The sequence below is a fragment of the Nyctibius grandis genome, chromosome Z (genome assembly GCF_013368605.1).
Source record: "Nyctibius grandis isolate bNycGra1 chromosome Z, bNycGra1.pri, whole genome shotgun sequence".
Lineage (NCBI taxonomy): Eukaryota > Metazoa > Chordata > Aves > Nyctibiiformes > Nyctibiidae > Nyctibius > Nyctibius grandis.
Window position 1 is genome coordinate 28,897,198 of NC_090695.1, and position 26,797 is coordinate 28,923,994.

Consider the following 26,797-nt stretch of genomic DNA (forward strand, 5'->3'; position numbering starts at 1 on the left):
AATCCTCTCTGCAATTATGCATGAAATCAATGTTTGTTGCAATGCTACTTGATTGAATACAGAGGAACAAAATTCACTGTATTTTATTTTGTCTGTATGTGCCAGTCAATGCTCCTAGTTTTCTTCCGAAAAAAAAAAAAATCCACAAGTATAATTGTAATGACTTTGTTTGCTGCAGTAACTTTTAATCTATTTTTTTTTAGTAAGTCTTTTCATTTTAATGTCAAGCCTTTACACTTATATTACAAATGTATTATATCTTTGTAACACTTTAGAAAGAACTTCAATGTTTCATTAAAGTGTAATTATACTAAGTGTTACTGAATTGTTCTTTCTGTCTCAACAGAAAGAACATCCAGCGATGTTCTTGAAGTGAGATTCATGGTACAAAGCTGTACAGGAAGGATATCTTGCCAGTTGAAACTCCACTCAACACTGACTCAGCTTGCCAATTATTTTGAACACACTTTCTGTATTTCCTTGTAACCGCACAATTGTTTTATGCAATATTGTCTTTCTGGAAACAATAATACAACACTTGCAGCCTTACTACTTCTTCATATTCATGGGTGGGCTTAAATAGTTAGCAGGTGAAGTATTAACACTTTAGTTATTCCTTGTTTACCTTACCTCCCCATTTTTTTTCCTACTACTACTGACAGTGTTGGATGTGCTTCAAGTAACTTAGTCTACAGACACTCGGACATCTTACGGTGTATTCTTACGGTATGCTGGTCTACATTACTTCAGATGTATTTCTAAGTTGCTAACTGCTACTGTATTTGTAAATAGCTAATCTAATCTTTGTAGTTTCTAAGCTTTTTGCCTTCCTGGCTGTTTTTTTCTTAGCTGTAACAAGTTGTATTTCTAGCTATGTTGTTGATGACTGGAGGTTTTTCTTTTTTCTGACCTTTATGATGCTCATGGTAAGTCAAATTTGTGTTGTAGCAGTAGTTTACTCAGAGTATACTTCATAGCTTAGACTGCACAGGTGTTACCTTTGGCTTCATTCTTCAAATTGTCTTTTGAAAAGTGTTCTTGGATCAAACTACTGCTTAGTAAAATTACTGCATCACTTCCTTATCCCTTTTCCTAAGATGATATTGTTATTCCAGCAATTAGGCATCTAGTAATCCTTTTTTTTTTTTTAAACCATGTCAATTTTATTCAGTAGAGGCTGGGCAGAATGAGCATTTAATATGAATGCTATCTTCCAGCTGAAAAGCACTATCTCTTCCATCATTGTAACAATAATGTTTAGCAAGAAATTGGTTACCTTTTTCACACCATTGTTGTAGCGACTGTAAGATGATTTTTGTCACTCTGAGTGGAGAAGGTAACTGTAAAGTTCTGCTGTAGTTCTCTGTGCAACAGCTAGCTACACTTCTGTAGCTTAGCTTCCAGCAGCTTCACTTCACAAATAGTTTTTGGGTGTGGAGACTCCTAGTTTAGATCAGGATTTCCTAGAAGAATACAGGAGGAGTTTGAAGGGAAGTATTCCTTATTTTTGAGTAGGATCCAGGGCTTTGGGAGTTAAGGTTCCTTAGTAAGGTAAAGACTAAATGGTATATAGAATCCCCAAGAAAAGAGAACATGTTAAAATGCCATGCTTGATGAAACAGAAAATTAGCTTCTATGCATTGTTCATTTTGCTAGAAAACTTTCTGCCAAGCTTTTAAAAAGGAGCATTGATGTGAAAGAAACATTCTCAGCTTTGCTTTTGGAAACTTAGATGACTTCGAGCCCAGCACTAGTGAGTATGTAGATACACCTTCCTGTCTATCCCCTCAGCTGTTTGTCTGTGTTGCTGCCTAGAGATGCAGAGCACAGACATCTTCAAAAAAAGAGATGATACACTCATCTTGGAGAGGGCTTTTTATTCATTGGAACCTCATCCTTTAAGATCCATACATCCTCTTTTCACGGATTTTCAGACTACCCTGCAATTCCTGGGACTCTTTCCAGAATTTATATGAGGAAGAATACCTTCCAATTTTTTGGTGTCCCTCTCAGACTCTCCTTTGGGCAGAGCATGAGTAATTACAGCTTTGTCAGTTCATGTTCAAGCACACACAAGCTTTTTCTCTTACTGTGGTTCCAAGCTTGTCCAGAACTTTACGCAGGCAACAGCATCCCTCTCAAAATTTGACAGTGAGGTGGGTTTGAGCTTGTGTAGGGTCCCAGGCCACACAGAAAGGCCATATTGGAAGCTAAAAATCATTATCAATCAGGAGAGAGTCTGTTAAAAAATAGCCTCCAGTGATGATCAGAGCTGTGTACCTGTACTAAATTCAAGCCTTTTTAAATCACAGTGACTTGAGCTTCAAAAAAAAGCACCTGTCCTGCTCATAGTATAATCCTTTTGCATGGAAGTATATGCAAGTGAACTTTCACTGGTGTTCCTAACTTGGTTTAACTATTCTCTCTTTCAGACTTGCAGCATCCAATAATCTCTTAAATTTTTCCTTTGAGCCTAAATTTAACCATAAACTTAGATTATAGCTAAACTAAATTAGTTGACCTGAATAGGTGATTGGAGGATCCAAAAAACCCCCCATGACACAGCCCCTTGCTGTCTGTGAAGAGGTCATCAAGGACCCCAGCTTTTCACAGAAGTACATGGGGAAAGGATGAGAGACAATGATGATAAAGTGAAACACCAGAGGCTCATGTGTGAAATAAGCAGCAGCCTTTTGCCCACGAGGACATCCTGTCAGTGGGGCCAGGACACAGGTGGTGACGCCTCCAGCCTTGGGGAATTTTCACACCCTGGCTGGGTAAAGCCTTGAGGAGCCTGGTCTGACCCCACAGCTGAGCCTGCTGTGGGCAGGGTGTGGGACAGGAGCCCTGCCAAGGTCCTGCCAACCTGCATTACCCTGGGATTTCCCCTGCAGGAGTGCAGCAGGGACTGGCTGCAGAAAGAGCATGAACCAAGGAGTCACATACAAGACAGCAATCAGTGTAAAGACTTAGATGTGGAAGGAAGTATTTTTCTGATGTGGTATTTTGAGAGAGGTAAGCAGAAACATCTTAGTTCATTAGATCCAAATATATATTTATTATATGCTATTGTTCATTATATACTAATAGAAAACTAGCGCGCATGTATATGTATATATATATATACACTCACTATAAATAGTTTTATTACATGGTAATGCAAGAGGATAGGAAACAGGAATGGCTACATGTCTTAAATCATATTAAAATCACATCTTAAATGGCATGATAGGGATTTGGTTGGATAGCTCATACAGACAAGTAGCGTCTGTTCAGGAAAGATAGCTATGACTAAAATGCTGTTTCAAGGACGTGTATGCTTATTCTTTAGTCCGGAAGGGCTATCGGAGGCTAGAGTAACTAAACATTTCTCAGTAAAAGCAATATTACTGTCATGTAGGGGGCTAGAGTAGGCTGTAAATAAAGATAATGGGGATGAGTCTTTCTCTGGGTGACCAAAGGACTTATCAAAAGGATAAAAACTTCATACTAATGGGAAATTTCAATTATCATTTTGTTGAGAAAGCAATACATATGGACACAGATGACCCAGAAAATTCTGGAAAGGAGTAGAAGCACTCTACAGAAGATGGAAAAAACAACTGGAGGGTAATGTGCTATTTAACTACAACCACTACAAAAGATCTGTCTGAGAATGTGAACACAGTGGGCATCATAAGAAAGAATGACCATGATATAGTCACCATTTTTAGAAAAAGGAGCATTAAAACATATCATGACACAGAGAAGAAAAAAAAAAGTATCTAATGCCTCCCCCCATGCTCCAACATTTACTGAAATTCCCAAGTGCCATCAATTAGCACAACTGCACCAGTGACCTAGGGCTGAGAATTGAGACTAGGTTAGTGTCATGGATGAGTGGAATGCACCTCACTCAAAAGCAAGAAGAGGCAATATATTTTATTGAGGTAAAATAATAATTTGGCAGAGTTCCGTAAATTTGATGGAGTTTAACGAAGTTAAAATTGAAACAGTGGTTTGACAAGGTTCAGTAAGTTTGATGGCAAGATTCACCTTATTAATTACTGCATGGAAGAAACATACAAAGGAAAATTGAGTTAGAATGATTCACACAGAGACAGGAGATGCAAAGAGTAGGGAAGAGCCTCCCATTGAGTCATGAGGTTCAGAGTGGACCCCCTTGGCTTTCTAAACTCCTTACGGAGCCTAGGTGGGGCTAGGTCCAATTTTAGTCTCAGACTTGGACAACAGTTTATGCTTAATGGAGTTATCTATACAATGTTTATAATAATATTGACTAGCTACATGGATGAGTAATGTTTCCTTAGTATTAATTCAGTATGCTATCAGTCACTTAACAAGGATCCATCACGGGTAAGGGATCTCTCCACCTTGGGTAAGGAAGGATCTCTTAGTCTCAGGTAAGGAATCTCAAACCTTGCGAGGCATCCCTGCTCATGGGGACAGTCACCTGGTGCGCAGTCCAGCTACAATTCAAAGAGAACTCCAACTGGGCCCATCCTGATGGTAATATTTATAGGGTGAAGTAGTTGGCTGCTAGTCAATAGTATAGACAAGAAGGGTGTCTTCATTGTTCTGTAAGTTGGTTATCTTGAATTTTTGGGTTTCGAAACCACCTTTTGAAATATTTTTCTGAGACACCTTCACTCCCTTGTACATGAGCCAGGAGCTTTGCAGCTCACCAGTTCACCACAGGGTGTGAGGCCTCTTGCTCCTTAGTCAGCCCAAACCAAAGTACAGCGGGGGGATCAAGTGTGTCCGCCCAGCTAAGGAACGAATGATTCAGAGCAAGCGTGTTACGCTGGGTGCTTGCATCCCCCCAGGCTAAGACCGCAGAATCATCAATAGTTGCCCATGGGAATTCAAAGAGGACGAGAGAGTTTTCAGGTGGTAGGAAAAAGTATATAAACTCTAAAAAGTGGACAGAGAATTACAGATCTGTCAGTCTGACTGTAATTCAGGGGGCAGGAGGAAATGTAGCAAAAAGTCAAACAATATGCAGGTACTTAGAAGATGATGAAGAACAACCATCATGATTTAAAAAAAAAAAATATATCTTGGCATCAAAATTGACAAACTTTGCAAGTAATCCAGGGTAACACAAACTGAACTGAACTATTAATAAGAGGAGTACCTTCCGACTCTCTTAGTATGGTGTTCTAGCCATTTATCAAAGGCGTGCTGAGGATATAAAAATGAGAATTTTAAGTGTAAGATATATGAAATATTTATTCTGCTGGGAACAATTAAGGCCTGCAGTACCATGCTCAGTTTTGGACACCACAATTCAGGAAAGAGGAATTCTGTAAAGCAGTAACAATAATTAACAAAGATACAGAAAATATGGCTTATAAAGAAAGAATGTAGACTAGGAGTTGTTTTATACAGAGCAAAGAAGAGTGAGGCAAGAACTTGCAGAATTCTTCAGCTATGTAAAGGTAGCAGTAAAGATGAAAGAAAGAAATTTTACACAACCACTGTAGGACAAAGAGCAAAGTGTTTAGACTATAGAAATGTATTCTAGAATCAGAAAAGACTTTTTAAGAGCAAGGAAAGGTAATCACTGGAATAGACTTCCTATAGAGGTTATGGGATCCTCACTGCATATTGGATAAATATCTATCAAGAATAACTTCAACATGGCAGGAAAGGTAGAGCTGCAAAGATACATAAAAAAAAAAAATCTAGTCTGTTTTACAGGATCTTGTAATTATGACTACTTTATAAATAGCAAAAAACATCAGTTTGGGGTAAGTCGTATGTGGTATGATAAAAGGACTTGATTGTGATCACCTGATTCAATCTCCCTGTCCACTAGTCTAAACTATACATTTATACTGAAAAGATAGTTATCGTAGTTCCTATAAAATCCCCTTCACAGTCCTCACATCTAAGGAATTTGTTATTCACTTCCCTTGGGAACTCTTCTGTGATTTCTGAAAGATTTGCCAAACTTTTCTCTTCTCTCCTCCATTTAGGGATTCAGTTTGCAGTGGGATTCCCACATGTTCGGTCCTCAATGGAGATGTTCTTTTAGCCTTTGGAAAACAATTTCTTTTTCATTTGCTGTGAAAAGATCCTTTTAAATAGCAGTGTCTTTGGCTAAGTGAATGGAGGGAGAGATTCATGTCCTTATGTCAAATGACTCTTCTGTTGAAGGCTGAAGCCAAGCTTAGGTTTAACCTTAAATTTTATTCAAGGTCTTTTCAGAGGCCCATTCAGAGGTAAGAACCTGCATGTGCTTATTTGTAAGCTCTGCCCTTCCCATGCAGAAGCAGCTGTACATGGATTAGGTCTTAAATTTGATTAACCTTTTTAATTGATAGGTCAGTGTTTCTGAGGAGGAGCCACTTCTAATAGTGACTTGACTGAGAGTTTTTAATGACATAGTTAGAAAAGCCCATTGACCTGATTAGAGCTTAGTCAGCTGTAGCTCAGGCAACACATCTAGCATCCCCATTTAATAGCTGTTCTTTTCAACTCCTGTTGATGTAATTGTTTAGCTTTTGTTCTTTCATCATTCAAGTCAGATGTACTCAATAATACACTAGATGATTGCTAGCTGGAATACTTGTTGAAGGGAAATTACTCCAATTTTAAATGAATTGCAATACACTTGATCTAGAGACTCAGTTATACTTAACTAATTTAAATATCTGATTGGTTAATATTTGATTTCTTAATAATTTTTTACAAAAGCTCTGTAAAAATTGGTTTTTATAGGTATATAAAGACTAAAGTTAAAATGAGTTGTCTAGGTCAGTAAAACAGTAGACAAGATTACAGCGGCAAAGCAAAATAGCTAATTATTACATTTGTAGGATTTTTTTTTTCTTTTTAGGAAATCAGTAAAATGATGGCAGCTGTATTACAGAGGGAATGAAATATGATGTTAATTTTCTCCCACCATGCAGCATTGCATCATACACCACTCAGCTAAAATTGATTGTATGTACCTAAAATATATACTGATCACACACTTTGAACTCGAACAGGATTTTTTTTCTATCCTTGTTTAGGTAGTCTGACTTGCAGCAAATCTGATACAACTCTGCAATAATATCCCTTTTTCTTCTGGCATACTTAATCCAGCTTCTGGTTCTCCTCACATTTCTAGTTCTTCTGAGGGTCTTTTATAAGGTGACAGGTGTATTTATTGAAGTCATCTGACATAATTACATTCTTATTATTGCTCATTATTACAAAGGAACAAATTCTTTGAGATCTCGTCTCTATAATCAGATTTATCTCCACAGAAGCACTAGTTCAAGACCAAGATTGACTGAAAATTTTAAGTTTTTCCATTCCATCAGTTGTGATGCAAGCAGAGTATGTTTGAAAACTTCCTCTCTGTTCAGCTATGCAATTTGAAGATCTGAAAATACAGAAAAAAGAAAGCAAGGTAAAGATGATAATTTGAATAAAAAAGTGTGTTGGAGAGATCCAAAATTTTGCGTAGGCGCCGCAGGGAAAGGTACTTACAAAAGACTGTTAGAGTTTTCACGCTAAATTTAAAATCCTTAAAACTAGTTGTTAGTTAAATCTTAATTTCAAAGGCATCTCAGTTTCATAGACGTTCCTATTTTCAAAGCACCTATGCACTCCTGTGGCTTTTGTTGATGCCCCAAAGCCTTTTAATGGTGAGCGGCTTGGTGGCTGTTTCAGATGGCAAAGCCTAATTCAGTGCCAGGGAAGTGTTTGTTTTCCTACACAGCACCTGATGGGTCTGCCTGAGCTAAGCTTTGTGTATGAAGCAAACCAAGCATAGGACAGGCGTTTCACTCACTTATCTTACACACCCGCGTATGGTCACCTGAAACCAGCCCCAATTATCACCCCCACGCACCAGCAGAGTTAACCCCGGGGACCACCTCACTTCTTCCCAGCTGCCTCACTGTAGGGCTTTTAAGTGGCAGCTCAGGTCCCACATAGAGCAGCTCCGCCTCAGCCACATCCTGCCTCTGTGCGGTGCTGGACTTCCATATTCCCTTCCATATGCCTCTGTGCTGGATCGCAGTGGAGCGTGCTCATGCACAGCTCCCCTCCCATCCTCAAGCAAGGCTTCACCTTTGCCAGCACAGTCGCAATCCTGGTTGGCCTACTCCAAATCTTTGTACGCCTACCAACGGAGCACACTAGTGGGAGGTGCTGATGGCCTAGATCTGGAGCCAGGGGTCCCCAAGGGCCCAACAGTCCCAACACAGGAGGCTAAAGCTCCTCTAGGGCAGCATCTTTCTTCCGTATAATGTTTTTCCTGTAACAGCATGGCTGCCCAGCCACTTGCAATATGGAAAGTCCCAAAATACTTTGTAAGGAGGCTGTGGTATCCCCATATCAACTTCCTTGTAGCCTTACACACCTTACAGTAAAGTAATAAAATCTTGCTTAGTGCTGAGAAATGAAGGGCATATCCAGTACCTTGCTGATGTGCAAGTATTATATATTTAGATCTTCTCCACAGATTTGAAGGTTAAGTTGCATCTCACAAAGACCTTTCAATATTAGATACCATTCTGATTTATCACTCATTTCTTCTGCTGAGAAAAGAGTACTAGTACTAGTTATGAGTATGGATGCAAAAAGTAGGGAAGCTCCATTCCAGCTATCCATTCATCAAACTGTGTGTTCGTGTTCTAAATACAACCTCACGCTCCTGAACTCCAGTTCATGCTCCAGTAATCTGCAGTTTTGGGTCAGAAGCTCAGATATTCTTTCTATAGCTTTTGCTGATGTTCCCCAGCAACTGCAATTTAGCTCAACTAGTTCATCTTTTTTTAATGATAGCATTACAAAAAATGAATTACCTATGCCACCTGCCACAATCTTCACCACAGCCATGGTGCAAAAGGATGAGCTCCAGAGGGTGAGGCCAGGGACATGACTTGGGATCTGCACGTCCATTGACCTGACGGCAATGACTGTGAACCAGAATTACGAGGTATGCAAACTCCCTCCAAAACCACTGAGAAATACACAGATCTTGTTTTTGCAACAACCAGCATTTCTGCCATCATGGGGACTGCCCACACAGAGCATCCTGCCAGCTCTGGTGCAGCAGCGCGGGTGAATGCTGCGCAGTGGCACAGGGTCAAGAGGCAGATCCCTGCCACGCTGGGTGCCAGCCTCCCAGCTGCACCAGCGACTCAGGCATGACAAGGCAGTGTCTGCAAGTACCAAACTGCCCAGACCTCCTTTGTTCCAACTTTGTGTTTCTTCTGTTTAAGTAGCACTACATTTTAACAGATACTCTAGGAAGGAGTTAAAAAAATGACCTGGTCATGTCTTTTGGATCTTACTGCTTATTGCAACATTTTACAGATTTAATTCTTCCAGTCCTATTTCTTTTGACCTGTTCGCACCAGCAGTATCTGGCTCTGTGAATTGCATATATGGGGTTATTATACACCTGGATTTCCTCGAGTTTTACCTTTCAGTCCAATTTTGTTTGGCTTTAGTATGAGAATTTTTGCTTTCTAGGCTGCTCTTTGCCTTCAAATTCCTATTTTGTAGAGTTAATACTGTGTAATATATGATTCACACAAGCCCAAGTCAGATGTGCAGTGAAGTCACAAACAGGTTGTATGGCTTTCTGGGAGCAGCTACCTCCTGTACAAACCCTGGAATTAACACAAACGGAAATCATGCTTGCCCCCGTGGCACCGAGCTTGTTACTCATGTGCTACACAGTCTCTTTACAAATTTCAGATTAGAAACTCTGGAAAATATATGGCAACTCAATGCGTGCATGCACTTACCTTCTCAAACCAAAACCTTAATCTGATTTAACTCCAGAACAGGACATAATACCATACATAGTTTCAAACCTGTGAGGGTGCTCACGTTTTTTTCACAGAGTCTCAGAATAAACTTGACAAATGGAATAAACTTCAATAAAGTTGAAGAATTCTACTGAGTTAAATCTTCCTTTATAGAAATAGTGTAATTTAGAGGAGAGGTAGGTTATTTAATAAAAAAAAAAAAAAAAAAAAATCAAAATGATGCTTCAGGTCAGACATGGGCAGAATGCAAATGTTAAAAACTGGATCCTAAAATTACTGCCCAGACTTTCAGCAGTGATCTTACTTCGTTGCAGAGACTACTATTTGACTTTTTTTGGTAAGCTTACATGGATGTGAACTTCTTTTTTTATACGTTCACTAAAAGTTTCATATCTTTATAACACAAAAGGGAAAAATACTTAGAGGAAACATAAGTGATGCACAGTTGTTTCTATAGTTGCTTTGTTTTTTTTGGCTGATATTCTTCCATTTGGTGAAGTTTTATGGCACAGCTCCATATGGAAAATGCAACTGAATGCACAGAAAAATAGACACACAGCAAATTAGCTATTGCAGTCTTGCAGAGGTTTAAGGTGATAACTCAGTTTAGTATCTTATTCAGTGTTTTCCATTCCCCCCCCAAAAAAACCCCACCAAACCCAACACAATACAGTTCATCAGAATTCAATACTTGCTGTGCAGCAGTATTAATTTAGCTAAAAGTTCTTGAATCCTTTCCACTCCTCGATGTTTCTGATTGCTCAAAATAATTAGTCATATAAAACTTGAAGCATTTTAAGCTTTACCTCATTCTTCTGCTTTTATATATATATAAAAATATAAATAACCTTAATATTTAATGTTTCTGCACTTGCTCCTAGTTATTGGCATCATGAGAACCATCGATCTGTCTGTACTTCTAGGGCAGACAACTGTGTCAGTACTCTATAAATATAGACAAATATCTGAACTAGTATCTGCTGCCTTGCCTGCTTTATACAATTAACATAATCTGTTTCTATTTGTTTTTTCTTTTAAATGCCTTCCTGAATCCTTCCTGAAATTATGACATAATATTTTGGGGTAATCTTTGCAAATACTGGACATTCTTATTTCTTTCCTTATTACTAACCATAAAGAATGTTTCACTTAGTCTGACTGCACTTTGACAGGTTTCTAAACCTATTTCAGAATTCATTAAAATCACTATGAATATTTATCACAAACTCCAGTCAGAACATCACACTATTGCAGAACATGAAAATGAACTGAAGCCTGTATTGACCCATACTTTGACATGGGGACAACATGCTTCATGACATTATTACATCTCATACAGTATTTTCGTCTTCAAACGAAACTTCTTCATTTTCCCAGAAATTGGTTCTCCAGAACTACTAATGATGTTAGTAGGTGTTGGGAGGAACAGCAGGAACACTACCTATAATAACCTTTAAACTTTATTGGGATGGTATTTTGTCACATAAAAGAAAACAATCTTCAGGCAATCTGCTCTGAGAGTAAAATGCCTTTTACATGTGGGAAGGGGTAACCGAACTAGCTTAATTTTTACTTCCACCACAGTAGACTAGCTTATTTGCATGCTTGTATTTATATGCCTATTTTCCATTTTGCCATTGTACTTCCCAAAATTTAACAGCAGCATTCAACTCTGTTCAAGGTAAGTGGTGGTAATTTTCATGTAACGTTACAGGAAAGTCATATGAAAAGACAACAAAGTAATGCAAATGAAGAAGTGGTTTCATTAAGAGTTGGTGTTAGAAATTCTGAAGAACTGTAGTCTGATAACAGGCAATCCGTTAGCTGTCCCTGTCACAGACTCACTTTCAGTATTTAGAGAATCCTAAAATAATTAGCTTAATGACAACTTAAAAAAAAATTTTAAAAACCTCCAGTCTTACTGTTAGGGAGCACCAAATATACCACCTTTACTTTGGTACATATAAGTTCCTTCCAAAAGATAAAGACTACATATGGCTACTCTGGGAAGGTCACAAAGTTGTATGTGCTGTATTCTACCCCTTTAAACAGAGCAGCTCTCTTCAGTAACGATTTAAACACCAGTAACTAATTTTAGGTATTCTATAAAAGAAAATCTTGGCAGGCACGTGCCATTCATTGTATTTAGTTATTTTATTTTCACTATCCAAACTCAAAACAAATGCACAATTAAATTTCAGGTATCGATACACAGTTTTTGAAAAAATATCCCTTTCATGTTCTCTTCAGTAAATCATGTGTTCAAATGTTTGCAGTCCAACCATAAGTAGCAGGTGGTGGCTTTTTTTTTTCCCCTCCCTAAAGTGACTTTTTCTACTTTATTAATATAAAGTATTGTAAACCTCTTATTCAAAAAGCACAATTCAGAAAAAACTTCTTAGCCAAACACCTTTTCAAAATTGCTGTCTGGCATGGCACAACCTTAAGCAGTTTCTTTTGGTGTAGTAATTCTTGTATTTTTCAGCCAGGTTAGGTCTCTGTAAGTATTTTAGATTTAAGGCAGACAATACACAGTTTAGAAATATATTAGCACATGTTTGTCATGGTACGGCATTTTCAGTACACATCAGTTTTTCATAAATCATTGTGCATTTCACATTTCAGAAAGCTTCTTCAGTGTTGAACAACAGCCTTTTTCCATCAGTTTTGTTGTTCTTTTACGCTTCTGCTTTTGCTCTCAGAACTCTATCTTCCAGGTGTTTGTGATCACACATTCCTGAAAAGCTTGCTTTCTTTACACAAGAGTTACATTTCTTCATACAGTAACATCTTTTCCCATACATTTCAAGGCTATTGGTCAACATCTCAACTAAATGGTTTAAAACATGGTTTAAATTTAAAACATGGTTTCTGGAAAAAAAATAAAATAATTTTTACATATCTTTTTACAGTTATATTAATCTGTATATTTAGTAATAATTATCTCAACTACAGAAGCTTTTAATCAATACTAGGACTTGACAAGAATATGGGTGTCTTTTCCTGAAAATTCATTCCTCTTGTGGCTTATTAGATGACTGTTGCAAGGTTGTGGAATATATTTAAAAACTAATTTTGAGACTTAACGTATTTATACTGATAGACAACAAACCAATATTATACTAGACAACACTTGTTTGCAGAGATTCTATAAGATATATTGTGCACTTACAAAAGAATTCTTTCACTTCAAATATAAGTGCAAAGCAGTAATTAATATATTAATTCTACATCGTAGTAGCAGTCATGTATGCATAAACCAACACTTCTACAAAAAAATTACAGCATTTTGGGTAGCATAGTGATTACACTAAAGTATGACAAATGCAATTGACAACTGAAGAAAGTTTCTAAAACAAAGAACTGCGTCTGTTAATAAAAAGGCTATATAAAATACGGCGTTGTACAATGCTACTGTAGATCTGAGAGCTTTGAAATGCAGTGGTTTTTGTTTTTTAAAAAGGTTGCTACAACTGGCAGTAGCAAATTCAGCAAAATCATTGTATTTACATCCTCAACAGCTTTCTGAGAAAACCATTCATTCTGCTGCAGGACCTAAACACTGACGCTGCAGATGATCACAGATCCCCTGAGAGTCATAAGCACTACTTGGTCCTATTCACCCAGCTAAGAATACTCACCCCAAATGATCAAGCCATTTGCACAGACAGACTTGTTACAAAAGACTATGTTCCCGATCAACAGCACAGAATGATACTGCAGTGTAAAGGTATGGCTTTCTCTAAAAATTATAAAGTATTAAAGTAAAAAAAAAATTCCACAAGACACTTAAAAATTATCCTTGAGTTCAACACTATATTTATGCAATCAAATAGACTATGTAATCAGTTATACTGTAGTAGAACAAGAAAAAGACTTTTTATTCACTTGAAAAAATAGCAGACTGGAAGATGTCTTCATTGCATTACACAAACTTCCCTGAGATTTTTACATAAATTATGTTTAGTCTACTATATATTGGAAACCAGTTAGCTACTGAGTATCATACACTGCAAATTTTATATAATTCCTGCATATGTTATCCCCATTAAAATGCTGTTTCAATGCTTTAAAGCTTTATCTTCTTTTGTTACAAAAGAATACATACACACAACTGAGACTACAAATGGAAAGACATCTTTTGCACAAAATTTTAAATCTTCAAAGCAATGTATAGAAATGGAGAAAACATATTAAGTTGAACTAAGTACTTTAAAGTTTTTTGCAGCTTAAAAACTGATTGTGAAATTAGTTTTAAAAATTATCTATGCAAGTGCTTGGTGGCAAGAAACCCAACAGAAATATTATTGAATGCAATGGGCAGAAAGAGGGCTGATGCTGGTGTCCCTATTTAGCAATCTCCCATATCATTAAAATCATAATTTTGTATGAGTGATTGTGGGAGAGAAACATCACAGTGGTACAAAACATTGCTATACTGGCACTATGTTACACTAAGTAAGGATTTTTTTTTTATTTTTTAAAGTTGAGGTACTTAAACTTCTGGTAAGATGGATGTAGTTAACCACAAACATTAAGGAGGCCCCACAGTGAAAGTAACTCCTCTGTTTCACCAACTCATTGCCACAAATTTTAAAAATTAACACTTGTCAGGTCAGTTTTCCAAGTTGCATATCCCCTTAATTGAACTTCTCTCAGCAAAAGTCCAAGAAGAACAAGCATTCTACTTTACAAACAATAATGCTTAAGAACAAGTAAAAACAAATAAACAAAAAGCTTACTTGAACTACAAATAAACAAAATCTGCAACTCTACTGCTTTCAGATATGAGATTATCCCCAAGTTTTATGCCTGAAGGCAAAACCAAAGAGTTGTCTTGTCCACAAATTTTTGTTAGACTTATTTCAAAAGCCCAATTATACAGCGTAAGTAATCTGTTCAGGTAGCTCTCATCTCCTTCCAGTTCTCAGTAACTGGGATGATGTCCTTGCCCCCTGCTGAGTGTGGAACAATTGCACTTGTAATTCCTCCTTCCAAATAGTCTTCTGTTGGGTATTACCACAGAAAGAAACAGGAGGTAACTTGGGCCACTTCATTGCAAAATAGACTTGATGTGGTTGTGACTGGCCGTATCAGATACCGGGGCCATAATCATTCTTTTTTCTGTACTGGAAGGCAGGTATAAGGTGATCATCTTAAGAGCCAAGTGAGGAATGGTGAAATGGAGGGCATTTTCTAGATTTTTAATTCTGCTTTAAAAAGTTTCTGATTTATAGATACACTTATGACTGCATGAAAATTACAAAGATGTAAAGAATAAAAGAGCAGCATTTAAAAGCAGTATGTTTAGCTTCTTCATATTCAGAAACAAACTGAAGACACTGCTGTGTATAAAATGCCTTCATTTCTACTTGTTATCACTGTATCTTCAATTATATAAAGGGAATCTAATACTTACTCAACAAATGAAAAGAAGAGTAAGAAAAACTGGATAATATGTTTGTGTTTTCATTTTAAATTAAAATTTTCACATGGACGAGTAGGTTTTCTGGCTCTCCAAATTAAGAATCATTTGCTCCCTTTCCCTCAAAATACTTACAGAACATCACACAGCCTATTATATCTCTTTGCATATATTGCTGGCTGACAACTGATTCAGACAGGCACATTAAAAGTTTCTGGGTTACATAACCACTTCTATACTTTGTTATACACAGAAGCCATTTCTGCATCAACAATGAAAAAATTATAAAACTGTATTAACACACACAAGCCCTTGTGCAACACACAAAACAGAGTGCCAAGTCACTATATACCTGGTGCGAAAAGACTAGAAGTCTTTGCTGTGCATCTCCATTTCAACAAGGAAATACACTGTCTTTTCATCTCTCAACCTCACTACATTTTAAGTCACCTTTTTTTTTGCATTGCCAAGTAAGGCAAATAATGGTGTTGTAGACTGACCATATATTAGATTATTTTATTTAGAAAAATAATTTCTCTCCCTATTGAAAATTTCAATGGGTTCTCATAGTAACAAATATATCCTGATAAACAAAACCAGCAGGATTCCTCAGTATGCAGATTGAGACAAGATATTTGCCACACAGATTTTACATCCAGCAAAGGTAAGATGCACATGTGTATGTATGTCAATTATACACAGCAGACCAAGTACATTTTGTTCTGCATTCCAACACATCCTCTGAAGGAGGGACAGTTTTCTCATCCACCCATGTTGTCCCTTATATGATCCACTCGCTGAGCAAGATCCCTAAAAGTGGGGCGCTGAGTAACATTATTGTTCCAGCATTCTTTCATGATAGCATAAATCTGAGAAGAAACAAACAAAAAAATCAGTATTAGGTAAACAGATGCTACAAATAGTTAATAGTTACTTTGAACTGGTCCAAAAAATATCCTACTTAGCTTTATGCTTCCAGTCAACACTGGCGCAAGAGTGTGCCTAAAGTCTTGCTATACCAATCAGTTTATCTGCTTGATCCCAATGACAGCAAGAAGTGAGGATAGCTAGCTCTGCAAAAGCCTTTATTATGAGATTTTTTTAAAAAAAGTTAGAATGGAAATTCACTCAGCTAGTTTGTGAAACTTTTAAGGGACATGTTATTTTGCTAAGTTTTTATCTTCTTGCTTGCTTTTATTTTCTGGAAAGCTCAAAAATATTTAAAATGACAAATGCTTAAAAGTCTGACCAAAAATCAGATTTAAAAGGCAGCAATTCTAAATTAAGCTTCCCCTGCAATATTAGATACACTTCTCCACATTTATATGTTATATTCCTAATTATTCTTCACACATAATAAGAAATAAGCCAGAAAGGTTACTGTGCAACTGAAGCCACTTCTAGTAGAAGTAGATTTAAATGATTTTTGGAAGAGATTTCCATTACAATAGGCATTTGGCAACAGTTTTCTCTTTTCCCAAACATGTACCTGATACCTGGTCACAAAACAACTTGCCAAGCTCTTCACCTGTACTCTTCTCACTAATTTAACCCAGATCATTATTACCAACTTCTCATACTTCCAACAATTCTTTACATCTTGCTTAAAAACAATCTGCACAGCTCCCAGGAAAAAAGTAGCATCAGTTCATTATTTTTCAGCAAATCTGAGACTCCTGCATTAACCAAGCTGCTTTAGACCCAAGTCTCAAGCAGCTTGTAACATGTACAGACGTCTGGAAGATTTAATATCTGTGATGACTGGCCTTTCAGGATCAAAATGGGAAGTGCACAGTTTCTGACAAAAGAGAGATTTCCATCTTGCTTTGATATCTGAAGAAATGTCAGACATTGAAACCTTTGCATTAGTTTGGATACAGTTTCAGTAAAACAGATTACGTATTATCTTATACACATGACATTCAGGTTATCTACAAAAAGCCAAACGTTTGCAATTCAACGATTGCTGTACTCACACATATAATGCCAGAGACTTCTCTTCTGATTCTCTATGGACTATTTCTTCCCCCATGGCTTCCCAGCCCCACCTGTACAATTCTTTCTCTTCTCTGCTAGACCACTTGACCCTGATCTCTCCTCTGTCTCCAGTTTTGAATGGATTATTTCTTGACTTACTGCCAAGCATGCCTGATTTTAAAGTGATGCAGCAACTGATCTGAGCTGGAAGTTATACATGTTAAAAAGAATAACTATTTTACTTACCTTCTGTCCCTACTGATTCACCTACCCAGCCCTACCAGTTTGACTCAAGATGAAGTGCACTCTGCTCTGAAGAACAGAGAACTACAAGACTTAAAAGTAATATGAAACTATTGTTTAAAACACCTGGAGTATTAGCAAAAACAAAAGAACACTGAATTAATTAGTGTGCTCTGAGGATCGCTTTACATACATATAACTTCAGTATCTACGAAGAACATTAGTACAAATCTGAAGGCCCTGAACACAGAAAATCTGATTCATAGACTTAACTGTGCCTATAGTCTCCCTGTAGCTCTTGGCTGAGAATGCTTGACAGTGAATACTATATATGATAAACATGGGTATTCCTCCACTTGAGGAGGGAAGAGCAATAGAAGAAAAACAATCAAGATAAGGAGTTCACAGAATCACAGAATCAATCAGGTTGGAAGAGACCTCTGGGATCATCGAGTCCAACCATTGCCCTGACACCACCACATCAACTAGACCATGGCATTAAGTGCCATGTCCAGTCTTTTTTTAAACACATCCAGAGACGGTGACTCCACCACCTCCCTGGGCAGCCCATTCCAATGCCTAATGACCCTTTCTGAGAAGAAATGCTTCCTAATGTCCAACCTGAACCTCCCCTGGCGAAGCTTGAGGCTATGTCCTCTTGTCCTATCACTAGTTGCCTGGGAGAAGAGGCCAACTCACACTTCACTACAACCTCCCTTCAGGTAGTTGTAGACTGCACTAAGGTCACCTCTCAGCCTCCTCTTCTCCAGGCTAAACAACCTCAGCTCCCTCAGCCGTTCCTCATAGGTCAGACCCTCCAGACCCTTCACCGGCTTGGTCGCCCTCCTCTGGACTCGCTCCAACACCTCAACACCTTTCTTGAAGTGCAGGGCCCAGAACTGGACACAGTATTCAAGGTGCAGCTTCACCAGTGCTGAGTACAGAGGGATGATCGCTTCCCTAGACCGGCTGGCTACACTATTTTGAATAGAGGCCAGGATGCTATTGGCCTTCTTGGCCACCTGGGCACACTGCTGGCTCATGTTTAGCCGGCTGTCGATCAGCACCCCCAGGTCTCTTTCCGCCGGGCCGCTTTCTAACCACTCTTCCCCCAGCCTGTAGCGCTGCATGGGGTTGTTGTGGCCGAAGTGTAAGACCCAGCACTTGTTATTGTTGAACCTCATGCAGTTGGTCTCGACCCATCTATCTAACCTGTCCAGATCCCTCTGTAGGGCCTTCCTACCCTCCAGCACATCGACACTCCCACCCAGATTGGTGTCATCTGCAAGTTTACTGAGGGTGCATTCAATCCCTACATCTAGATCATCTATAAAGATGATAAAACATCTATAAAACAAAGATCTGTAAACAGCACCGGCCCCAGAACTGAGCCGTGCGGAACACTGCTAGTGACCGTCCGCCCATTGGACTTTGCCCCATTCACCACCACTCTCTGGGCTCGGCCATCCAGCCAGTTTTTAACCCATCAGAGTCCACCCATCCAAGCCCCGGGCAGCCAGTTTGTCTAGGAGGATGCTGTGGGAGACAGTGTCGAATGCCTTACTGAAGTCTATCTAGACTACATCAATAGTTCTTTAAATCTTGGAATTAAATGTGAAAAACCTTACGCAGATATTAAGATACTTCTGCTAAATGTTACAGACTTCTAAAGAATGCGCAGTTCACACCTTTGAACAAGAATCTCTATATGGGATTTCCATGGAACAAGTTCTAGATACTAATCTCATTGCATTAGTAAATCTATATTTTTGAAACAGAAGCCTGAGTGCCCCCATACAGCAGTCAGTCATAATAGCCCTTCTTCATTTATTTAGAAAGACTACATTCTAGGCTCCTGAGGGAATGCAATCTAAAGAATCAGAAAAGAATGTGATCATACTCACCATGCAACTGATAAAATAACAGCACAACTATTCTGCTGGTACAAATATGCAGTAATCCAAGCAGAACAAAACACAAGGTTTGAATTTACCAGGTACTCACCCTGACTGAGCACCTTTTAGACTACAGTAACATAATAATACAATACTTCACCTCATCAGGGCATCCATCTGGTCTCGGTAGTCGTCCATTATTCTTCAAAAGCTCTATCAAATGAAATACAATCATCTGCCCTTGCTTATCATTGCCAATCATGCGCATGAATTCCTGAAACAGAAGGCTGACTGTCATAAATAATTTTTAAAGGAAAAAAAGATGCTGCAATATTCTTACCAAAGGAAAATTATTTAAGAATAATAAATAATAAGAATAAATAGAATAGTATATAACAATGATAAAAGTATAAATTACAAGTACAGAGTATATAGCAATAATTACAGATTGTTTTGTGTGTGTGGATAAAAAGAGGATGATACATACACAACTTAAAGCAATAAGTGAAAAATCTTAAAAAATGTTGCATCATAATCTGATTAACTAGTTTTAAAAGGATAAACCTCACAGCTAATTCTAACTAGAATAGAATAGAATTGAATTGAATCATTTTGGTTGGAAAGGATCTTTAAGATCATCAAGTCCAACCATTAACCTAACACTGCCAAGTCCACCACTAAACCATGTCCCTAAGTACCACATCTACATGTCTTTTAAACACCTCCAGGGATGGTGACTTCACCACTTCCCCAGGCAACCTGTTCCAATGCTTGATAACCCTTTCAGTGAAGAAATTTTTCCTGATATCCAATCTAAACCTCCCCTGGTGCAACTTGAGGCTGTTTTCTCTCATCCTGTCACTTGTTACTTGGGAGAAGAGACCAACACCCTGCTCGCTACAACCTCCTTCTAGGTACTTGTAGACAGCAATAAGGTCTCCCCTCAGTCTCCTTTTCTCCAGACTAAACAACCCCAGTTCCCTCAGCTGCTCCTCATAAGACCTGTACTCCAGACCCTTCACCAGCTTCATTGCCCTTCTTTGGACCCTCTCCAGCACCTAGAGCTCCCTGAAACATTAAAACAAGATCTTGATGCTTTGAAAAATCCCAGTCAAACAGAAAACAGATAATATCATACTGATGTGTTAAAAAAAAAAAAAAAAAAAAGATTAACAGGATTAATCAGTAACTACAGGCCAGAAACAGTAGCATAATTAAAACCAACAAAAATGGCTTAGATAAATCTCGCTATCCAAAAATCAGCATAACCTGAAAAGTAGATTAAAATCTCACTCAGACTGCCAGAGACCAAAAGGCAGGAAGTACTATTAACTGAAAATAATTTCTAAGCACAACATAGATTATTTTCCTCCAATGCTACGTAATTTTCTTTAATGATTCTTGACATGAAAATGTGAAACAACTGTTGGTAGAATGTGTAAATGGCCAAAGTTGGGGAAATAACATATAATTAAAAAGACTATGACAGTTAAACAGACCGCTTTGGCTAACTGGTAAAATTAATTTTTCTTGATGCACAACAGTAGTATAACCAACCTGATGAAGTAGTGAATGCACACATAGAGTTGAATTATTCAAAGAATATTCCATCTGAGCCCATGACTTACTCTACCACTTCCCATTGCAAAACCCTGCTGAAAAAGAACTGCAGGTGTCTGCAAGGTTTACGTTATTACGCAGGGAGAGCTGCCCCTGCCTTGAGAGTTCCTCCTTGATAGCTTAGTCATTGTATCAAATTACTGAGAGGTCCACTGAGGTCAATGCAGAGATCTTCCAAGCGCATTTTTGCCTTTCATCATTGTTCAGCTCTCAAAACCACACTTGCCAAGACTGAGACACTGGCCAAGGGTGAGGACAGCTTCTGCAAATATACAAGGCTCAACTCTCCTCTGTTACGCCTGCAGAGGACTGCTATGTTTAAGTAAGATCGTGAATCTCATTTCCAGCTGAAGAACTGTTATTCAGTGTACAAGCAGTATTTGTCTCTGTCCACTGTAAATTTGTCTTTAAATGTGCCTGTCAACAGTCTGCGAAAAGCCACTCTATTTCTTTCTTGAACTTCAATAACTTACTAACTTGGGTTCTAGTAACATAACAAAATAACTTTGTTACCTTATTTAAATCAACTTAATGTTAACATATTTGTTTGGCTCAGCCTTAGATTTGGAATGGTATTAAAAATACATGTCATGTTGCAATGAAACAGTTGCATCTGGGATTACTCTCTGCAAAGGATGAGAAAGAACAATCTATGAGAGATTTTTAAATCTTTTTCTAACAGTTAGGAGTTACAGGATGGATAAGGTCTGCACAGACTACCAGGTAATTTTCAGATCTCCTTTTCTTCTTATGGCTTGATACTACTACTTTTTAGCATGTTGCTTCTTCTGATTTGACGCTGCCTCATAAACACTAAGGTATCTCCATAAAATTATCAGTAAAGATCAACCTATTTAGGTATAGCAACAATCTATATATTTTCAAAAATTTAAAAAATAAACAAAAAACCCTCTGAGAACCATTAATGTGTACTTACAGCTGGTGGGCTTTTGCTCTTATCAATATATGTGAAGAGTTCATACAAGACCACACCAAAACTCCACACATCTGAGGCCACAGAAAATTTGCTTTCTGTCAGAGATTCTGGAGCATACCTGCAACACATAGTAAAAGCAATATTGTTCTGTGTAACGTGTATTTTTGGTTTTGAAGATATTTATTTTAATAAAACTGATCTTTTTTTAACGAATAAGTATTCTTTGTTCACAGGCATTAGCACATTCTCATTTCCTTCCACTACCTTCACTAGTAACTATTCTTTTAATAATAATTAATTGGCATTGAAAACACAAACCACTTTAAACAAATACAGTTAGTAATAACTACATTCAAGTTTGCTTTTTTTCCCAACAAATTTTTTGTTATCTGTAGTTTGACTAAACAAGATTTTGATGTGATAAGGCCTGGAAAGAAAGACAACTATAGCCAGTAAGCATCCTTCCATCACTTTCAGTAAGCCTTGAACTGTGTCCCAGGTACTTCTGGACTTGTATTTTACAGCTCCCAATAACATCTACTAAGATGCCATTTTGTGTTATTTATCCTTTAAATATGACAAGTTTACAGTGCCTAGGGCATACTAAAATATAAACTAAAATCACATATATGGAATGGCATTTTCTTTTGCTTTCGAGACATAAAATGGTTTTTATTACAGTTATCTGCCAGCATATTCTCTAAGGTATTTCTATGTCTTTGTAGAACAGAACTGAAGTATATATTTTGTATTCTGAATACAGAATCACAGAATGGTTAGGGTTGGAAGGGACCTCTGGAGACCATCTAGTCCAACCCTCTGGTAAAGCAGGTTCACCTAGAGGATACAGTCTACCAACTTCCATTTCACAATCCTTCAGTCTCCCACAGGCTACACAGAGTGTTCCTTTTCTTTCCAAGCCAAGTGCAGCTTGTTGGAGCATTACTGTATTTTGGAGTAACACAGAACTTCTCTGGAAGCTCAATGCCCAAATACAGACATCTACCCAAATATTCAAACCAGCACCTTATCCTTGCTGATTACAGTCTGTGCGATTTAACTCCACTTGATCAACAGAGGATCTATCCAACGGATCTCAGCTAGAAGATATGAAAAACCAGTGTTTAGAGAACTGAAAGGTCCAAAACTTTGAAAGCATCCTGGGGAATGGGACCTTTTACACTTCTTTTTTCTTTGAATATCTTCCCTGTTGCATCCTATTTCTTCTAAATATTTTGGTAATATTTAGGGGGTTTTTTTTGAAAATATGTTTAAAAGTTCTACAATTACATGCTGTTCTGTAAAGGCAAACATCATACATGTGACTTTCACAATGCTGAGCAACTGCCTTGGATTTTGCACTTAAGAATTCCACAATATGCAAAACAATTGGCTGAAAATGCAAAAACTGAAAACATGCCACGATTTCATATACCAAAAGAAGACTTACCAAAAAATAGGGCTTTCACCAGGTTCTTTTACTTTGTAGTATTCCTTGTCTTGTGGCAAGACTTTTGTCAATCCAAAATCTCCAATTTTAACTCTGTTCTCATTCTCCACTAAGATATTTCTGGTTGCTAAATCCCGGTGAACATATCTTTTCGTACCCAGATACTCCATACCCTAGGTGAAACGTTCACAAACACAGCAACAAGAGAGTTACTTTTACCAGCAAGTAGATGCACTTTGCCTAAAGTGATGAATTAATCTCAAAGTTAAAACCAAACACCGATTGTTACCAAAATCAGTGTGCTTGAACATTTGTCTTCTTTGAGAAGTTATTTTTTCCAAGTGCAGGGACTTCCCTTAATTGAAGGGAGATAGCCTGAGCACCTCTCAGAGCCAAGTGGGTTTTTTTATTATGTAGCTGGATAGCTGTTACAGCTCCTTTCTGTGCCCAAATGCAGTTTGCCAGTATAGACAGAAAGAAAACAAAATTTGGGCTAAGATACACAATCCAGGCCAGATGAGAAGACTGGTCTATTTACCCATTTCATTTAATCCTTTTTCTTCACTTTGTACATCTGCCTTTAGTTTGACAACTACTCTCAGACTGTATTCCCACCTATATGTCTTATTTCTCTTCTGTAGGACCATTATTCACCAACACAGTTCTGCTTATTTTTATATTTACATGGGTTGCTGTAACAAAACATTGGTCCAAAGCCGTGTTGTCTTTTGCGTTGCTGATCCCTTCTTACCAATGCACGCGTTTTTTTTCGCTAACAATGAAATGTGGAAGCAGCCAGTGTGTGTAGTAGCATTACTAAAAAGGTAGGTCTTGCTTACACAGCAATAAGTGGTGGACAGAAGTTGACACTGCACAATGTCAAGAGGTAGCGATTCATATATGAAAGGAAACACAAAACAAGCTGTCAGTTTCAGAGTTTCATAATAAAGCATCTCACTCATTCAACACAACTGAAAAACAGTAAATAATGCTAAAACCATCGCTGAACTCAGTTTTGAACATCAACATTACACTCTTAATGCCAAAAGATTTTTCTCTTTTTTTTTTTTTTTTTTTAAAGTGAGAAACCTCAGAAACAGTCTGACTCCAAAGTCTAACCTTCCCCTCAGACTCTTGTCACCTCCAGCACTGCTACGTGGCACTGCTGTTTACACACATCACATTCCAAAACCGTCCAAAAATTCCTCATTACCGGCTTATCCACTGCTACCCTGAAAAATACCAAACCTAGCCTTCTCAAAGTGAGATTCCTGGGTTTCTGATACAACCAGTTCCTGTAAACGCTGTAACTTTTTATTACTACTACTTACTGTACTGAAAACAGTCCTAAAGTCTCTTTGATGACAGTAATTTTTCTGTCAGAATAGGTATTTTCCAGGCTAAGAGAGATACTTAATTGACATCATACAAATTCTAAGTGGAATTCATAATCCTGTGGCACTACTCTAACAATGGAGTTGAGTTTAATTATGTGATTTCAAATGCTTCTATCATTAAAGTTGGGCTCTCCAGCAAGGACACCTGAAGCACTTTAAGCATTAAGAATGGAAAAGTAAATTTATTATTAGCCCCCTCTCCTATCAGCCAGCATTAACAAAATGCAGGGCCAAAAGAGGAAAAAAAGAATGTCCCAAAAATCAGATGCACAGAGAAGTTAACTTCCGTATTTGCCATTCTATTCTCAGGATTCTTTGAAATTGAATATAGAGTCCTATTACTTGCCAACAGACAAGCTGTACTAATGGCACAAGCTGCACCAGGTGACAGCTGCACTAATTTGCATCTACAGAAACATCACCACTAGCAAATGCCACCTCTGAAAATGCTGCTTTTCACAGTACAAGATATGCACAAAAAAAATATCCTTTAAGTCAGGAACCTCTTCCCAGTATGGTAGCAAGGAATCAAAACCCAGCAAGCAAGCAAACACACTCATCTTAACCCTCAGTTACAGGCATGCCTTAATTTCTCTCTCATAGATTTGAGAGAAGAGCAGCAAGGCAGACGGAGAAAGATTTTTGATTAAAAAACCCCAAATAACACAGTGATAGAAATGCACAGCAGAGAGAAGAGATGTGAGATGCTAAAAGGGCAAACATTGCAAGATAAGCAAAAACAGCTACAGGAAAGGGGGAAATGTCATCAGCTAAAAGAAGGAGGAAAAGTATTCATGTTCAATTTTTATAATATTAGGTACTCACTACGTTTTTAACTAAGTTGTTTTGAAGTAATGCTGCAGCTTAGACTGAAATTTTAAAGTGATCAATACAACCTCTGCTTTGCAGGTTGCACAGGAACAACAGTGCAAAGCAAGACACATACACTGTAATTCTTAGACTTTGCTTCCCTTAGAAGTGAAGAAAAGATACTTCTTTAAGAGCAAGTCATATATGTGGTCTTCCCACATTCTGATACTGTGTGTACCCATGCTTTGTCACATGAAAGCAGGATGTTTCCCGCTTACGTATCTCCAGAAGGCATATTCTAGCTCCCTTCCTCTTGGTTCGTGCTTGGTACTTGGGAAGCAGTCATTTCATCTGCTGTTTAGATTTTTCATCACCATCCTGAAGACCTGTAGTATCACAATGCAGCTTTTGTGTGTGTGTATGTACACACACACACATTAAGAACCTTTTTCTTTGTACCTTCTGAATACAATTCCTTTCCCAAAGTTTCCTGCCATACTTGCACTGCCTGCAAAGGCCAAGATCCACCTTCCAGTCCTTCTATCAGATACTTCTGTCTCATAGACAAGGGTCCTGAGATATGTTGCCACTATTGTTCCTTCAGGCTTTGGATAAAGCTTTGGATAAGGCCTGAAGACTTATATATGCAAACTTCACAGCTGCTTATGAGAGTGAACAGGGCAGGCACTTTATGACCCTTCAGGTAATAGGCTGAGATGCCCACAGAATAAAACAGGTAAGTGGCTGCAGCCTTTGTGTGTTCAAAATCCCTGTTGCATCTTTACTCTACTGAAGATTCACTGTCACCATCCTCTTAGGTGGTGCTGAGTGTTAGTCTTCCAACTCTTTGCTTGAAGGAATATTGTTTTCAGTGACTTACTAGCACTGATAACAACAGTTATTTTGTTGCAGAAATAATACTAAGAGAATTTATTATGCCTGTTACTGAAGAATGACTTCTTGTTTTGGAGACACAGATCAGAGGGCTGTGTCTCTCTTTGAGTGGCTGGTCCCATGTTCAATCCTTCCTCTCTGTGAAAAGACTGACACTTGCCACAAACTTGTGAACATTTTCTGTTTTCTTACCTCATTGCACATTTCTTGCCCATTAAGGAGGTTTTGCTGGAGACTACTCACATAGCCTTGCTTCAGAGAAGTATATGAATAGGTAAGATCAGCTGCTAAAGGTGCATGCAGCATCCTTCTGTACGTGCCCCAAGTTCAGTAGCTAAAAGGTTCTCCGAGTCAGTCCAGTTTCAAG

The 26,797-nt window shown here is 38.0% G+C and overlaps 1 protein-coding gene across 6 annotated transcripts in view; it reads right to left on the reverse strand.

Moving 5' to 3' along the window:
* Nucleotides 1–11,955: 11,955 nt before the first annotated feature.
* Nucleotides 11,956–26,797, reverse strand: part of JAK2 (Janus kinase 2) — a 96,914-nt gene continuing 82,072 nt past the window's right edge. For 5 of the 6 annotated variants that reach the window (XM_068422514.1, XM_068422516.1, XM_068422518.1 and 2 more), the window contains 4 exons: nucleotides 23,330–23,502; nucleotides 21,880–21,997; nucleotides 19,483–19,596; nucleotides 11,956–16,076 (listed from right to left, as the gene is read on the reverse strand). In XM_068422514.1, the coding sequence (XP_068278615.1) occupies nucleotides 15,969–16,076; nucleotides 19,483–19,596; nucleotides 21,880–21,997; nucleotides 23,330–23,502 (513 nt within the window). In that variant the 3' untranslated portion in view covers nucleotides 11,956–15,968. Of the gene's footprint in view, nucleotides 16,077–19,482; nucleotides 19,597–21,879; nucleotides 21,998–22,905; nucleotides 22,980–23,329; nucleotides 23,503–26,797 lie in introns of those variants that run through there. The other variant, XR_011050042.1, reaches the window with a different exon arrangement.